Source organism: Aethina tumida, chromosome 2, assembly GCF_024364675.1.
Source record: "Aethina tumida isolate Nest 87 chromosome 2, icAetTumi1.1, whole genome shotgun sequence".
Classification (NCBI taxonomy): domain Eukaryota; kingdom Metazoa; phylum Arthropoda; class Insecta; order Coleoptera; family Nitidulidae; genus Aethina; species Aethina tumida.
Window position 1 is genome coordinate 20,909,649 of NC_065436.1, and position 18,863 is coordinate 20,928,511.

Sequence of the window (18,863 nt, forward strand, 5' to 3'; positions counted from 1 at the left end):
ATTTTTACATTTCTTCAAATAAGTTTGTTTTTATTTTTTTATTTTCGATTTTGATATTTACTTCTTATTAATAAAAAAAACTTTAAAACTACGAATTTTTGTTGTCTAACTAAATATTTTTGAAAAATGTATACACCTAATTGTCTTTTTACACGAATTGTTTTGTTTGATTTTCAATATTTTATGAATTTTTCTTGAATTTCATTTTATTAAAATGTGTAAATACGAAATAAATTCAATAAAAATAAACAAAAATTAATATTTCTAACAAATTTATACTTAATTGTATGAATTAGTTTTTTTGCAATTTAAAAATTAGTTTTTTATTTAAAACCGTTATTCTGAAATTCTGATTTTCCTAAATTTTGGAAATTAATAGGAACCAATTTAAAGGGAAGTATTATTACATTCCTTCATATAAGTTAAAATTTTGGAAATTAAGGTATTGCAAATATATTAAATTTATTTTTATTTAGTTAATTTTTTTATTTAAAGTTACTGTTCAATTAAATATCTTGACAAAAATGTTGATAATTTAATATACGAATAATTTAAAAGCTAGTTTTTGATTTAAAACCATTATTTTTCAACTTTTAAATCTCATAAAACGTTGGATTATAAAACACTTAACTTGAGAAAGAATTATTATTACATTTCTTCAAATATGTTTACTTACTTATAAGAAATATAGAAAATATCAATCTAATTTTGGAAGAAATATTTCTAAAATTGTAATGAAACTGTTCCAAATCAATACATTTATCGATTTGAAACTCTGAAGTTTTTTTTTTTAAGTTAATTTCAGTTGTCAAAATTTGGTCTTATTGCAGCAGAACACCCAATGAAATGTTTTCAGTTTTTGCTTGACCTTTCAAGTTTTTCTATATATTACAAAATTCTTTGAGATAATATGAACTATTAAAAATGAAATGTAAAATATGAAATGTGAAATACGAAATTCGAAATATAAAATATGAAATAAATATGAAATATTAAATACGAAATACGAAATATGAAATATGAAATATGAAATATGAAAAATGAAGAATGAAGTCATAAAATATGAAATATTAAATAATATGAAATATGAAATATGAAATATGAAATATGAAATATGAAATATGAAATATGAAATATGAAATATAAAATATGAAATAAGAAATATGAAATATGAAATATGAAATATGAAATATGAAATATGAAATATGAAATATGAAATATGAAATATGAAATATGAAATATGAAATATGAAATATGAAATATGAAATATGAAATATGAAATATGAAATATGAAATATGAAATATGAAATATGAAATATGAAATATGAAATATGAAATATGAAATATGAAATATGAAATATGAAGAATGAAGTCATAAAATATGAAATATTAAATAATATGAAATATGAAATATGAAATATGAAATATGAAATATGAAATATGAAATATGAAATATGAAATATGAAATATAAAATATGAAATAAGAAATATGAAATATGAAATATGAAATATGAAATATGAAATATGAAATATGAAATATGAAATATGAAATATGAAATATGAAATATGAAATATGAAATATGAAATATGAAATATGAAATATGAAATATGAAATATGAAATATGAAATATGAAATATGAAATATGAAATATGAAATATGAAATATGAAATATGAAATATGAAATATGAAATAACATGAAATAATATGAAATTTATGAAATAAATATGAAATATGAAATATGAAATATGAAATATGAAATATGAAATATGAAATATGAAATATGAAATATGAAATATGAAATATGAAATATGAAATATGAAATATGAAATATGAAATATGAAATATGAAATATGAAATATGAAATATGAAATATGAAATATGAAATATGAAATATGAAATATGAAATATGAAATATGAAATATGAAATATGAAATATGAAATATGAAATATGAAATATGAAATATGAAATATGAAATATGAAATATGAAATATGAAATATGAAATATGAAATATGAAATATGAAATATGAAATATGAAATATGAAATATGAAATATGAAATATGAAATATGAAATATGAAATATGAAATATGAAATATGAAATATGAAATATGAAATATGAAATATGAAATATGAAATATGAAATATGAAATATGAAATATGAAATATGAAATATGAAATAATATGAAATAACATGAAATAATATGAAATTTATGAAATAAATATGAAATATGAAATATGAAATATGAAATATGAAATATGAAATATGAAATATGAAATATGAAATATAAAATATGAAATATGAAATATGAAATATAAAATATGAAATATGAAATAAGAAATATGAAATATGAAATATGAAATATGAAATATGAAATATGAAATATGAAATATGAAATATGAAATATGAAATATGAAATATGAAATATGAAATATGAAATATGAAATATGAAATATGAAATATGAAATATGAAATATGAAAACATGAAATATGAAGTATAATATATAATAATATGAAATAATATGAAATATAAAATATATGAATAAATATGAAAAATGATATATAATATGAAATTAATAAGTTATGAGACTCCTTTTTAGTATATTTGGTAATAATATTTTTTTCCTGCGGTGTAGACAAAAATAAAAAAATCCATATTAAATTTATAGGCGTTATCTGAATTTTTGTTACAACTTTCTTGTCACTTGACATTAATTAATTACCTGAGAATTCTAATAATTTAATCTGCAATCGTTTTCAAGTCGATGAACACCACCACTTACACATTTTATTATTTCTACATCCATAAATAGATTATAATTAGAGATATTTATAAACTATTCTAATTTAATTATTGTTTCCATCCGAAAACAAAAGCACGGTGTTATGTATAGTAAATTGTCCTCAATTATAATATCGAACAACAAGATTAAAGTCTCGATCGAGGGGCGTAAGTTTGCGAAATCAATAACCGCACAAACTTGATTAAGTTGGCGAACTAAGTTTCTATGGAAATCAATCGAAATATAGCTACAAAAGGGTATCAGAAATAGTTCATTGTTGAAATGCCGGTGGGACGCGAGTATCTTTATACGCTTCGATTTCCATAAGATTCTTAAAATTTAGATACATAGTTTTCCTCTACTTTGATCTATAAATCTTATACGGTCTTTTGCATTTGTATTGAGTTTGAAGTATAAGCGACTGGTAAAAATGCCGTTTTTATTCATAACTACTCGGGGCGGACTCTTAGGTTTTTATTTAAAGCTTCTTTGAATATTTAACGTTATACGAGAACTGTATGATAAGTATCTAGCTTAGGTTAGATGTGGGATTGCTATTATTAAAAAAAAAGATTCTTACACAACAATTTTATCGAACTGAAAAATTTCAGTGGTATTTAGTCTGTGATTGGCAGTCGTTTAAATAAAACAACAAAATATATGTCAGCCCAATGGATGAAGATCATTCAAATCGTCCAAGTAAGGATACCACTTCAGAAATGATTGCAAAAATCCATGTCATGTTAAACGATTGGAAAATAAATGTGCGTGAAATTGCTGAAACAGTAAGCATCTCAAGTGAACAGGTACAGAATGTTTTAACAACTCATTTGGATATAAAAAAACTCTCCGCGATTGCTCACAATTGACAGTAAACACTCATGTGTGACAACTTCAAAAGAATGTTTGAATTACTTCCTCACCCACCATATTCGCTTGATTTAACACCCTGCGATTATTTGCTATGTACAAATATTAAAAAATATCACGGTGTAAAAGAAATTGGCTTTAATGATTATTTTGAAGGGTTGGTGTAAATAATGATATTTTAATTTTATTCTCTTTTGGTGAATTTTGAGAAAATTATTGGGAGTACAAAAAATCTTAATCCAGCTTGATATAATCATCACCAGTGATAATTAACAAAGTAATAATCAATGAATCTCCTCTTGTTTCTTTTTTTATTAATGTTTACATGCAACTTTCGTAATAAATTGAAAATTGTTTTTAATTAATTTCTCTTTTCTTGCCCATTTTCGATTTTAAGCTTAACAATTTTAATTTATGAATATCTCAAATATACGGACGATGTTTTGCATATGAATCATATTCGACTGACACCCGGCTAAAAACTGAAATTGTCAATTAATCATTTCCCCCGCTCTAAATCAAAATCCGCCGTTTAATTCAATAATTCTAAACGTGTGCGAGCGTAACAATTTTAAAATGAACGTAATACACGAAATCCAGGTCAAATCTGATTATAAGGGCGTCCATAAATTTTATTAGGCCATAATTAACTTATTTCGACTTAAATTATGGCGTTATTACATTATTATATGTAATGCCAAGAAAATCATTATTGTTCAAATTGTCCCTGTTTACTGACACCCACGAGCCTCTGCATATTGTAATTACAACGATTACATTCAGCTTTCCCTGTTGCACAATATGCTAAAAAACTTACTTATGTGTGTACATACATAAGTAAGTTTTATGACTTTAGCATATTGTGCATTTTTTATTGATTCTATTAATTATTGGGTTGTTCGGAAAGTAATTTCGTTTTTTTTGTGAAAATGAAAGGCAGTTTTCGTATAATAAGCAAATACTTTATTAAATTATATATTGGCCGTTCTGGTCCAACACCTTTTGCCATCTTTCTGGTAGTATCATAATTCCACACTCATAAAATTTTTGGTCTTTGCTGGCAAAAAACTGATCGAGGTGGTTTTTGACCTCCTCATTTGAGGTGAAGGTTTTACCGTCTAAAAAATTTTTAGTGACCGGAACAAATAATAATCAGATGGTGCCAGGTCTGGAGAATATGGTGGGTATGACATTGTATCCCATTCAAGCTGTAAAAGCTTTTGGCGAGTGACCAAATTTGTGTGAGATCTCGCATTGTCTTGGTGATACACTACACCATTCTTGTTGATTAGTTTTGGCCTTTTCTGTTGAAGTGCATCATTCAGTTTGTGCAGCTGATGACAATAGACTTCCGAATAAATCGTTGTGTTATCCGGTAAAAATTCAAAAAAACGATTCCTTTAAAATCCCACCAAACAGACAGCATCACCTTTTTTTGGTGAATATCGGCTTTGGAAATGGTTTGAGCCGGTTCATCTTTTTTGCACTATAACCTCTTGCGTTTGACGTTGTTGTATACAACCCATTTTTCGTCCCCAGTAATGATGCGCTTCAAAAACGGATCGTGACGTTTGAGAAGCGAATCGCAGTCGTCAATGCGGCGACACAGATTTCTCTCTGTGAGAACATGGAGAACCCAAACATCGAGCTTCGAGGATAATCCCAGGCCTTTCAAGTGGTCATAAACTGTTGAATTTGATAAATTTAACCTCAATCCGATCTCACGTGTTGTTATTCGCCGGTTCGCATCAACTAATGCCTTTATCGCGTCTTTATCATCTTCAACCGGCCTTTCCGAAAGTGGTGCATCTTCGACATCAAAATTGCCGGATCGAAATTTAGCGAACCAGTTCTGGCACTGGCGTACTGTCAACACATCTTCTCCATACACATCGGTCAATTTCTTGGCTTGAACAGCATTTTTACCCTTTCTGTAGTAAAACAGTACGATATGTCGAAAATGCTGCTTATCGCTCTCCATATTTAAAAGGGCACCAACCAAAAACTACTGCGTAGAATTAATTGGAATTTTTCACACACAAGCCTTGCTATATGAGCTCTCAATGTATATAAAAATTATACGAGTTAAGTGTGAAGTTGGAAGCAAAAAAATACAATTAAATCCTCTGTCAGGAAAAAACGAAATTACTTTTCGAACAACCCAATAATAAATTTAATTCATACTATTATTGGATAGTTTAATTTACACCATTATACCACCACTAAACTTGAATCGATGTTGTATCAATTGGAAACTGTACTTTGGATTTATATTTCTTACAGTTTCAGTTCATAAAGTAAAAGTTCTTATAATTTTGTCCATTGAAAAAAGTTAAAGAATAAAATTAAATTAATCAGTTACATAATAGGCCAACTATAAAAGAAAATCAAGTAAACATTATTTTTAATTTATTTCAATTAATTGCTATAATTATGGCCACTACTGTATACCTCAGTATTTTTGTACAATATTTTTAATGTAAGTCTGGACCTATATACTATAATTTAACAATATTACCACGAAGTGATCCAAATGATTTTTTCAAAAAGACTAAGAAATAAATGGAACTCTGACCACATATTAAAGCTACAGAAAATAGAAATAATAAACATAAGAATGTGCAATATGTGAGTCCACGAGCAATTTTCTGAAGCAGAAAAATAGAAACATGTGTGTAACTTTTGTCGTTAATATTATAAAATGAAAACAAGAAAACAAGAGTCCGCATTACTAGAGCTTTTATTGACTCTGAACTAAAATCTCCAAAATAAATAATTAATATATAAATAACACTAAATGTATACGTAGAGTGAATACAAAGTATTCCAAATTGATTTATTTTGACTGTTACGAGTATTTCGGGACCAGGCAGAGAAAAATTTATTAAAGTGTTCAGAACTCAATTTCTGAAGCGCAAAAACATAACCATATTTCCTGTAAATTTCGATGTATTTAATATAGACGTCCAAAGCCATCGAATATGATACTGATAAAAGTATCAAAGGTTAAGTTAGGTTAACCATTGATAATTTGTTAAACAATTAGTAATTATGTTATGATATGATATGGTCTAATGGTGAAATTGATTTAACAATACTACAATATTGAATATAAACTGATTTTAATGTATATTGATATTAAATATATATATATATATATATATATATATATATATATATATATATATATATATATATATATATGCTTTAAACTGAAAATAATTATTTTATTTAATTTAAAATTGAAAATACAAAGTATTAAATATAAATTGATTTTTAATGAATGTAAAATTTAGTTTCTTTAAAACAATAAGTAAGTAATTTATCAGTATGATTCATTCACAAATCTCATATTTTTTTGACATTAAACAAAATGCGCCAACAATCCCAAGCAGATTAAAAAAAGAGCAATTTGATCATGATATACATTTTAAAGAAGCGAAATTGCAAATTTTAACTTAATTATAAATTATTATTATTTAGATATATTTTTCGGCAATAATAATTTTTAGTAAGTTTGTAAAGATAAAATAACTTATTTTAAATATATATTATAAAATGTTAGTAATACTCTTTATTTGGTATTTATAACTCTTAAATTCCTCTAGACTTTTCTACTTTACTGCAGGTATTATTAAGTTAAGTAAAATCTGATTATTTGTGTTTCAATTTGGTGGTGCACATTTCAATTGCGCCAATGGAAACCAAACGAAGCTTCCATTAGAAGCTGCACTTCAAAAACAATTCCATCTCTATTATTTCTGACAGAGTTATAGCAATGTCGGCGAATTATTACAACGCAAGAGGTTCTTTCTTTTTGGCAGAGAAGAAATAACGCCGACGCCGAAGTGATTTATTTGTTTCGCTTCCCAGCATTATCCAGCTGCGTTCTCGACGTTTTATTTTTCCAGACGAATTAAATGAGGACGTATACTTTTGTCTTGGACAAAAGACCAACGCTTAATATATCTCATCGTATGAGAAAATCCAATAAAATTATCTCATCCTCCAGTATCTCGGTATTTTTGAAGGATCTAAGGGATGTAAATAATGCTAAAAAGTTAGTTCATTTTATGTGACATGGTGAAAATTTATACACGTATAAAGGTCATCGACCAAAAGTCATCTTCAGTACCATTCATAGTCCCCCCAAAAAAAAGTTAAAAAAACACAGTATTCTCGCCAGTGGGGTGCGTCGGCCCCGAGGGCGTCTTCAGTCGTGGGTCCCGAGCCGACGATACGCGTCACCGGAGGCGTCGTGACGCCACGAATTGCGTCAGCAGCCACGTGACCCCCGGTGAGGTCACTCCGTTGGCGGCGGGCCAAAGGGACGAGCCCCCGCGGTCCCCACGTCCGCCGCCGCGCGATCTACAGGTCCCACGCCGAATTCGCCCGTTTCCCAGTAATTAAATTCGAGGGAGCTAATTAAAAATGGCGTTATTTTATGGTGAGCTTTTTTGCAGCCGCCGCGAGACGTGGCGAATATCGGTTAGGTGGATGTTCCCTCGCCTCGACGGATCAATTTCAAGAACGTCGCCTTTGTGTTCCCCTAATGAAAAATTCACATTCCCAAGGAAAAAACTGTACGGTCCCTTTTAATATTCACAATGGGAGATACTCGTGGACGAGCGAATAATGAATTACATTTGATTAGGGCAGTTAGCGAAGGTGTTTATGAAAAGCTACTTTCGAGTGTACCGTCGTCAAGAATGACTAATGTCCTAGTAAATATTTTAAAACGTATTAATAAACTTGATGGATTGTTTTGGATGGAGTTGCTAATGTGCAATCAATTACTCGATATTTACGTAATTTTGCGGGGTCATTCATTTTTAAACCGGCGGAATGTCTAATAAAATCTCAACCCAACGAATAAATAACTCATCGCTTTGAAATTCGCATTATTATTTGTTTAATGTGGAGTCATAATATTTACTTAAAGTCAACAGAAGTATACTTAACTTATGTAAAATTAGCTTGGTTCCAAGCAAAGGTTTTTGAGAACTTTTTGGGAATTATACACAAACATTACGACGAAAAAATTCTAATCGTTTTGTAATACCATGAATTTGAACCACAATGTTGTTTCAGGAACCCGGAGTTACCATCAATACAGACGATGGAACTATCGTGTATCATACAAAAGGTAAGATTTTGTAATTTTGCAATTTTATGCCGAATACTTTTTAATCAATGAAATGTTAATAATTGAAATATTTAAAATGTTTATTTAGATTCATCCAAAAATAAAACAAACATTTTGAAAATACATATAATGTTTAATAAACTTTGTACCTAAATTTTAAACTAACATTTTTCAAATTGATAATTTCATTCATACTTTGAAAAACTTATAAATATAAACAAATACTAATTAACACTAATTAGTCATATAATTTGAATTAACTAAATTTTACAATTCAAATGTTTCCTAATAGATTCCTGCTAAATTCAATTTTGTGATTTAATAAGATGTTATCAGTTTAGAATTTTTTTTCATAGTATAATATAAAATCCAATCAGTTTATTTAGTCAAATATAATCAACATCCGAACCTTAACTTAATTCTGATTATTATGTTAGCATTAAAGTTAATATTTATTATTCTTATCGTACAGTTTCAGTCAATATTTTTATAAAAAATCTTTATTTATTTAAATCCTATTATAAATAGAAATCATATTTATAATAATAGATTACGTTTATTCAGAAATTTATAATCAGATTACTTGCCTGAATTAACTACAAACATTTGGATATTCTGTTATTTATATAATTAAAATGTATTAATTTTTGCCCTAACGGATTTTTCTCAAACAAATTTAATTTTATGGCAATTTTTTATGAATGTTTCATTTTCGTAATAAAATAAAAAAATATTTTTTGTTTCAATTTTTCTTCTTTCAAATTAATTTGATTTTGTGAGTTTGTAAAAAGTAAAATTTGTTTTCATCAATTTACAGATTTAATATCACAATAAAATATGAAAACCAATAATTTTATTTAGTCAAATATAAACAAAAATCATGTTTTAAATATGGTATATGAAGAAATACAAATTTCAGAATTTAATCTATAATTTATACAATTTTAATTAACTAATAATTAAAATACACAATTTTTCAATTTTTTCCTAATTGATTTTTCTCAAACTAATTTAATTTTGTGACTGAATAATTTTTTTATGAATTTATTTTTCTATAAACTTAAATGAACTTAGTCTATAAACAATATATCAAAAATGTTTTTCAAAATTATATTGTTGTTATTGTCAGAATACTTAATTAAATTTAATAAGAGTTATTTTATTACAATTTAAATCAATATTATTTTTTAAATTACCTTCTTCATTTATTTAAATCCGAATATAAATAAAAATCATATTTTAAAGAATATATTACTTTTAAGTTTATATTTTTTAAATTGATAACTTTGTTTCACTTAACTGCAAAAATTCTATAATTTTGTAAAAAAGTATATATTAATTTGTCGCATCAATTATCATTACTTTTACACATAATTTTAATTAATTAATAATTAAAAATCATAATTAAAAGAATACATAAAAATATTTAAAATTCGATGCATTTTTAAATTTATAATTTTTGAATTGGTTAAAAATTATAATCATATTTCTCAATTTTGTAATTTGCAACTAAACTTAATTTTATAATTTAATAAAACTTGTACTTTTATTATTCTTTTTTCATAATTTATATACTAATGATTTCATAATAAAATATAAAAAAAACAATATTATGTTGTAAAATCGACTCAACCTGTATACCTGATTAAGTAAATAAATACAGTTTATTTTCTTAATTAGGTATAAATAGAAATTCCATTTTAAAGAACTTACTAAGAAATTTATAATTTAACAACTATAAAAATTGTTTAGAAATTAAATTTCAGTAAAAGAAACAGACATGTTGATATATCAAAATAATTAACAACCAATATTAAAAATTTTAATTTTTTCACCATTTATATACCACCAATTAACTAATTTTGTAATTTAATAAAAGTTATATTTAATTGTTATGAACCCATTATTTTCGTATTAAAATCAGTAGTTTTAATTACTCTAATTAATTAATTCTCGGAATGGTTTTCTACGTTATTTCGTTATAAAGTTTTTAATTCACACATTGCTATTTTTGGCGAATGCGCCAGTGACAATCAGTAGCTTAAATAATTGAAACAGTTTTGTTTTACCTTTGAATAATTGTGAGTAAACAATACGGCACCAACTGCAAATTTAAGTCGTATTTGCATAATTCCGTAACAAATGTTAACCTTTCAAGTGCTGATCTCGCGGTCCGCTAGAAAGTAAGTAAAACATAATTGCCTTGATTGTCGACAATAAAAATACGCACGACCATAAATTTAAAGTTTATCGCCGTTCGAACGATGGAGTTAAACAGACAAAAGATCGAGCGTGGAGGAATTCGAATTGAAAAACCACTGGTTTTACGGCGTACCTCACCTTGGGCTACAAATGCACTTTCGCAGATATTAATTACCATTCTAAACTTTAATTAACAGATTGTTTTTTGGACGGGAAGGGGCTTCACACCGTAATTAAATCGAAACCAACTTTTATTTCTGATAGAATTTTTTTCCTTTCTTTCTTTTTTTTTATTTCATCACAAAATCTACATTCGGTTTGTGCCCAGGCAAAGTAAATCAGAACTTTAATTGAATTTTATTCAGGCTGTTTCTATTATTATTATTTTTATTATGATCATCTGAAGTTGTGGAGCTGAATCTGGAGAATCTTTTCAAATGCTTTATTTGAATTACGACGTGAATAGATCCCAGTTTTTAATTAAATAGAGAATTAAGTTTTATTGAATTTCTGTGTTTAATTAAGCCCAAGCGCAAATTCCTCTTCAGATTTTATAAGAGAGTTTTTTAGTAATCCCATAAACAACCCTTGACTTAATTAGATGGAATCGAAAAGTTAGACGTTCTCGTAATAATTATTTATAAAAATTTAACGGACAAAATGGGATTTAAGAGATACGAGGAGACAAAGAAAAGCGATAATACAGATCAAACAAAACCGTAGTTTTAATATAGACATATCTACCTGTTCCGCATAGATAAAGCTTGTAACTGCAGATATATTTTACTGTGATCCAGTTATTATGTCAGTTTCAAAGCTACTGCGGTTAGATAAGGACTTTAATAGTGCAACCAAATGTGCACCATTATTGTTTTCACGCCATTTTTATCAGGTAAATTACATTTCAATTTGCATCAGATTATATAATTTAATTGTACGCCCCTTCAGTTCCTTTATTACCTTTAACCTTTCTAAAATCCTGCCCACCTCCGCAACTCTTTAAAAAATGTGTTTTCGTTTTGGATTATACTTTTAAAAAGTTTTACGTACTTAAATTGGCTTCACCTTCAGTGATTACACGTGTACCCATCGTACTTGTGAAGGCTTTTATCTTGAAAAACAAACAAAGACTCCAACGTTTTAATTAGAATTGGTTATTCGATTCACTCCCAAACACCGGAATAAAACGTAATACCGTTAAGCTTATGTTAACCTCTCATTTAAATGTTGCGCCATTTAACCGATTATTGTATCAATCGGCAGGTGACGCATTTTGATTTTGTGTTGTTTTAATTTATGCGGCAATTTAATAAAAGTATGAAGGAGATAGATAATATTGAATTAGTCATACTGACAACCAAAACATGTGTACCGTTAGTCGCGTTAATCAAAACAAAAACAAGTACATTTTTCTCGAAATATTTGAGGAATTTGGCAAAACATTAAAAGCAAACTCCACTCACCGATAAAATATCGATATGACTAAAAATTATTTTTGTCATAAAATTCAACGACTCCGTTTTTATTCTTGTGAACTGACAATCGATTAATTTTAGCTCTCCCGCTGCTTCATTATTAATAGAAACAAATGTATGCTTGTAAATATTATTTTTAGAAGTGTACGGACCATTGTTTCAAACAAAACTATTATGAATGGACCGAAATCCTTTAATGAAAATTCTCCAACATAATACATCAACTTATTAAAATAAACTGTGTTCCTATTGTTTGGAAAAAATCGTTTACATGAACAACAGGGGGTTTTGCGTTTTCAGAAGGATGTTTGATGTATGTTGACCGTGTTAACTTGAGCATAAATTTAGATTCCGATTTTAAACAGCAAAGGATTCACGTTAATCGTTTCCTGCTTTTTGGGTTTAAAATAAAAATATTTTTTACAACAAATTATTAATTATTTTATTATTAATTAATAAAATGACAATAACTTAATTACTGTCTTACTTTAAGTCCCATCACAATTCCGTTTCTCGACTTCAGAACTGAACACATACCAATTTCAGGCTTATAATTTTCAACAGGCACTATCTCAAATTTTCTACATATTTTAGATATTATTGTTTTTAACTCTAGAACTGCAAACTTTTGACCTGTAATCAAATATATTTCCTATAGATTGAGGATCTCCTGTTTAATCTCAAAATAAAGCAGGTTCCTTAATGTTTTTGTTTATTGAACTGCTTTTTGATGTGGAATTGTTACAACTTTTCTATTAGAAGTGTCTCTTATAGTTTTCAAATAAATAAATACTAATACTATCTGTATTTTATTTATTGGAAAACTATAAGAGACAGTTCTCGAAACATCTCATCAAAAATTAAGACAAAGCAAGTTCAAAAACAACTTAAACATTATCATTCAGAAACTTCCCACAAACTTTCCATGAGAAACATGAAAACTGGATTAACAGTTACATAAATATCTACCTATACAATTTCTTGGGCCAGCAGCAAAAGGAACATAAGCAAAATTATGTCTGGATGATTGTTTCTCTGGTAAAAACCTTTCAGGATCAAACTTCTCAGGTTCAGGAAATACTTCAGTGGAGTGATTCATTCCATACAAAAATATATTAATTGTTGTGTCCTTTGGTATGGTAATTCCATCTAAAGTCATCAAATTGTGGTTATTAAAAAAGATTCTGTGTAATTAAAATTGTTAGTACCTAAGACGCAATCGGTATCCAATCTTCGAGCTATGAGTGGTACTGGAGAGTACAGCCTCATCGATTCCTTTATTACTATATCTAGATACTTGAGGTCATTCATTTGTGAGCAAGTAACATCGTCAGTACTTTCCGGCCCTAAAACTTCCACCAGTTCTTCGTACACCTTGTGTTGTATTGCTGGATTTTGAGCAAGAGCCAACAGTGTGAAACAGACTGCTGTACTGGCCGTGTCGTGTCCCTGAAAACGATCAAAATCAAATCTGGACCCTCGAATATTGCACACCATTTACTTCAAACATGAACGTATCGACTTCAGCCCTGATGTCTTCATCGGTTAAATCGTAACCGTTTTCAGATGCGTCTAACAACATATCCAGCAGAGCTGCCTTAATTTTAATGCCATCCTCACTGATGGGATTATCCTTCCGTTCCTTTCTGGCAGCTCTTCTGTCTTTGATTACGTTATTCGTGAAGTCATGCAGAATTTTTAAATGCTTTTTGTACCTAGGATATAATTCTGAAAACCTGAACAACCAGTCGTTCGCCATCCATGGTGAAAAGAATCGTAAAGTAAATATTTCCAAAAAACTCGAAACGGCTTCCACGTATTTAGGATTACCTTTGTGTTGAGCCCTAATGGAAGTACCAAATGCAGTTTCTGTAAAAGCAAGCGTGAATAAAGAGGAGTACAAATGGCGATTTTTCATTCCCAACCGCATATTATATCTAAAGTGCACATGTTAACAAAATAATGCATTTCGATGCGTTTGTTGTTGTTCGTTTCCACTTCCTTCTCTAAATTACTTAGCAGGGTGTTGCTCTGGGCATTGAATACGTCCATGAATTTCTCCAGCACTTGAAAATGAAATGTGGGTGTAATCATTTTACGCCTACTACGCCATTTTTGTCCTGCAACAGAGATATTAGTTCGTTGATGCGGCTATTAAAAGCAATGAATGTTCTATGAATAGTATTATCCCGCGGACAGGTCCTTAATATTGTTTATAATGTAGTAATCCCGTAATCCGATTATGAAGGATTTACGAGACGATTACTGGACGAAAATATACTGAAAATTTACACGGTCTAAAAATATTCACCCTCAGTACATCCACACATTTAATTGGATCTATTACCTGTGGTAACGAGTAAACTGTCTCCCAGCCAAGGTTTGAATAAATCATATCCATCGGATTTGCTTAAATGCGTGTTGGAACTTGTAAAATACTCGACGTATTCAGGTTTGGTGACCATCAAATTTAACTTTGTGCCCAGCCATAATTTGTATAGCCCCCCGTATTGTTTCTGCAAGTCCATAAAGGAATTGAGAAGAGCTGAAACAATTTCAATTTCATCTTCCTCGTTAGCAACGTAGCGTTTGCGAACATAAATTAGGTCAAGATCTTCAATTGGTAATATTGAAATAAGGTCATACAGTAATCTGTGGTGAACTTTGAACTTAATGTCGAAACTTCCTATTTAGATCCATTTCTATAGATCGTGTGTGTGTGTATTCTCTCTATTTAAACATATATTTTTCAATCTAATTTAAGTAGTTAAATAAATAAATTAATATTATTATTTACTCATAAATAAAGTTATGCACTTATAAATATAGTTACTTACAGACTGTTGTATTTCCAACCACATTGGCGTTTCCCAAGATTGGAATAGGTTTTGGGCCAGGTACGTCGTTCAGTGATTTGAACTTTTCAAGCAACAGGTACCACCAAATAAATGGGGTTGCGAAAAGTAGCAAAATAGTTGCAATCACAATTTCGAGCATAACTTCTCGCCAAGTGGTAAAAGACTAAAGTAGACGCATGTATGCGTACAGTAAATAAAGTCTGAAATTGATAAAGGGAACGATGCAAACATTTTATTTATTGAGTCATTTACATCTGAGATAGTGTTGTCGTGAATTGTTATTGGTCAATTGGATGGGACATATGAGTTTGCACAGTGCCAATAATTAATATTACCTTGAATGATCATTTTAGTAGAAAATAAGGACATAAATAAACAAAACGGTCTCCATTTTTTTAAAGAGATGTTTTCCTATTATTTAATGTAACAAAATTTATGTAATTCCTCAAATATAATTTTTAACTTGTTACTTTTATTTCCTGATTAAATTTACTTTTTTATTTTTCAGAATAATTAATATTAATATACTGACATAAAAATTTAACTTACTTGTGAAAGAATATAGGTCTTTTATTAACTAATTAAGAAGTTTAGCGTTTTCTTAAAACATAGAAACTTTGGTCATACGAGCATAAAGTTAATTTTTCATTAGATTATTATTTATATCACAACTGTTTCCAACAATTAAATGTCTAATTATAATCTTTAAATTTTTACATTTATTGGTTGATTGACTCAATAAAATAAATACAATAATAATGCCAATTATGATTGTTAAACTTCTTTATTTTATCCTGATTTATGACTTAACCATTGTTATTTTTTTAGAATCAATTTTCAATTTTTTTTAACTGTTTTCTGAATTCAAAGGGAAATATTTCTATTTACAACTCTATCACTAAAAAAATATATAACTACATTTGATGGATAATTTAATTGGTTCATTATTTTTAGATTTCTTTTTATTTAGATTAGTTTTACAAACGATTTTTACTTCTGTATATAGATTTTTGAAATCCAATCAATAATATATATACATAAATATTAATATTAAACAAATTCTTCAAACTTTTACAAATATATATCTATACATCAGTGAATCCTAATTGGAATCCCGGAACTGAAAGTTATTCATTGTTCTGAACAACTTTCATATTTCCTGTTTTTCCTTTATTAGTAAATTTTACATATCTGAAGAAAATGATTTATTATTGTATTTACTTCCTTATCCATGCTTTCATTAACACTGAAAGAAATTTTAAAAAATTTATGGACAATTTTTCAGATAAAAAACTTATTTATGAAAGAATTTCCAACACATGTTAAAAAAAATTGTTTATTAACTAAAATGGAAAAAGAATTTTTCCTAAAATATAGAAAGTTTGGTCATACGAACCTAAAATTAATTTTTTATTAGATATTATTATTAATAACATTTTTCCAACAACTAAATTTCTAATTAAATCTTTAAACTTTTACATTCATTGATAGTTATCCAATAAAATAAACGCTAATAAAATTATAATAATGTCAATTATTAAATTACCTTTATTTTACCCTGATCTATAACATTGTAAACATTGACTTTACCATTGTTAATTTTTTTACAACCCTATCACTTAAAAAATATATAGCTACGTCTGATGAGTGATTTAATTGATTCGTTATTTTTCCATTATTTTTTATTTTTTTACAGCAGAAATAAACGATTTTCACAACTGTATATATATTTTTTAAATTCAATCATAATATTTATACAAATATTAATATTAAACAAACCCTTAAAATTAATCAAGCAATTTTTTATCAAACTTTCAAATATCGCGTAATAAAATTAAGATTTGGACATATCGGTGAAGCCCAGTTGGAGTTCCGGAACTGAAAGCAAGTCATAGTTCTGAACAACTTTCAGATTTGTCACATTTCCTTTCGTACTAAATTTTACGTGTCTGCGGGAAAAGATTTATTACTTTATTCACTTCCTTATTCATATAATTTTTTAATTGGATGCTGAAGGAACTTAAGAAAAAGTTGTGGATTATTTTTAATATAAATATTTACTTTATTTATGTAAGTTCTTGACGTAAAATGGTCGTTTATTAACTATCTAACAAAAAGTTTAGCATTTTCTTAAAGTATGGAAATATTGTTGCACAAATAAAAATATAATTATTTATTATATATTAATATTGCAACACAACAGTAAAATAATTGCCAAAAACTAAACGAAAATTATAATAATGTCGATTATAATTATTACAATATTTTTATTTTAATTTAATTTTATTGTTACTGAATTGTTATTTTTTTAGAATAGGATTCGTCAATTTGTTATTTTTGTTTAATTGTTTTCTGATTACAGAGGGGAATCAAAAAGTTATTTATGCTTACAAACCTATTCCTTTAAAAAATATATAACTATGTTTGATGGGTGATTTCATTAGTAGAATATTTTTCAATTTATATTTATTTAAATTAGTTTTACAATAAAAATAAACGATTTCTGTCAATGACCACAACAACTATAAAATAATTCCTCGTATGCTATTTCATAAATAAAGTCGTATATTAACAGATTTATTGCACCTCGAATATTAAATAATAAACGTAAAAGGTATATAATTAAATATTGTATTGTATATTAAATGCTTATTAATATCATAAATTATTCACATAATGTAACTATGAACGCAATTATATTACTAATCCTGTAATAAAATAGCTCAAAACAATGAATGAATGTTTTAAAGCATTTTTTTATATTGTAGTATAGTACTTTAGACTTTATTTTTAGATCAAAATTTGAATTAAATAAATGATTATTTAATGTTTGACTCAATGATAAATAAAAATATGCAAATAAAATTTAAATGAATTTCTCTCTATCAATTAAAGCAATTATTTGATACGACTGTTGTATTATGGGTTGCATACGTTATGGAGCTTTGTACGAATAAGTGTAATTCACCCAAAAGTTATTTCCACATTAAACTGCATCGTAAGTTATTGTTCTGTTTGAATTCACATTCCTTGCGGAAAAGCTGATGCGAAATGTTTACTACACGATAAACAATTGTATTCGTTCGTGCGTTCCGGTTTTGATACACTTACGAAACTAAACTTTTAGTAGTAAACTGTTCCAGCGCCAACGGCAAAATTAATATATTATATTAATTTGCATGTTAAAATAAATGACGTCGTATTTAAAGGGCGCACCTGTTTTAATCGTAAATGTGGCCTATAATTATGCAACGCTTTCACTTTTTTTATTTGAAATTTTGAATTTCCCTATTTGTAACGCTGAAAATTTATTATCGGAGCAGGTTTTTTTAGTGAAATCTGGTTGTGGAATTATTGAGTTGTGCAGTGGGTTTTCAATTAAATAAAAAGATTTATTTATTTATTATAAATTCATTAATACATACATTAAAATTTATGGTATCAGTAATTGTGATAACACCAACATTGAGATTATTCCTGGAAGCAACTTAATTTGATAAAATTTCGCAAAAACAATTAAATATATGCA

At 27.4% G+C, this 18,863-nt stretch overlaps 2 protein-coding genes across 3 annotated transcripts in view; one reads left to right on the forward strand and one right to left on the reverse strand.

Annotated features, from left to right (window-relative positions):
- Positions 1-18,863, forward strand: part of LOC109594608 (cAMP-specific 3',5'-cyclic phosphodiesterase 4A) — a 142,458-nt gene that overhangs the window by 105,251 nt on the left and 18,344 nt on the right. For both annotated transcript variants that reach the window (XM_020009826.2, XM_020009831.2), the window contains one exon: positions 8,745-8,799. In XM_020009826.2, the coding sequence (XP_019865385.2) occupies positions 8,745-8,799 (55 nt within the window). The remainder of the gene's footprint in view (positions 1-8,744; positions 8,800-18,863) is intronic.
- On the reverse strand, positions 12,893-15,526 carry LOC109594609 (cytochrome P450 4d2). Its single transcript, XM_020009832.2, has 7 exons — positions 15,314-15,526; positions 14,824-15,021; positions 14,402-14,596; positions 13,978-14,345; positions 13,685-13,925; positions 13,446-13,625; positions 12,893-13,109 (listed from the first exon to the last, which is right to left on the reverse strand). Exons 1-7 carry the CDS (start codon positions 15,471-15,473, stop codon positions 12,952-12,954), a joined length of 1,500 nt encoding a protein of 499 aa, XP_019865391.1. The 5' UTR covers positions 15,474-15,526; the 3' UTR covers positions 12,893-12,951.

Coding starts and splice junctions, on each gene's coding strand:
- LOC109594609 (XM_020009832.2), bottom strand. CDS start 15,473: ATGCTCGAAATTGTGATTGCAACTATTTTGCTACTTTTCGCAACCCCA. Junction 14,597..14,823: donor CAGTTTACTCGTTACCACAG/GTAATAGATCCA, acceptor TCTCTGTTGCAG/GACAAAAATGGCGTAGTAGG. Junction 14,346..14,401: donor CACTTTAGATATAATATGCG/GTTGGGAATGAA, acceptor TTGCTTTTACAG/AAACTGCATTTGGTACTTCC.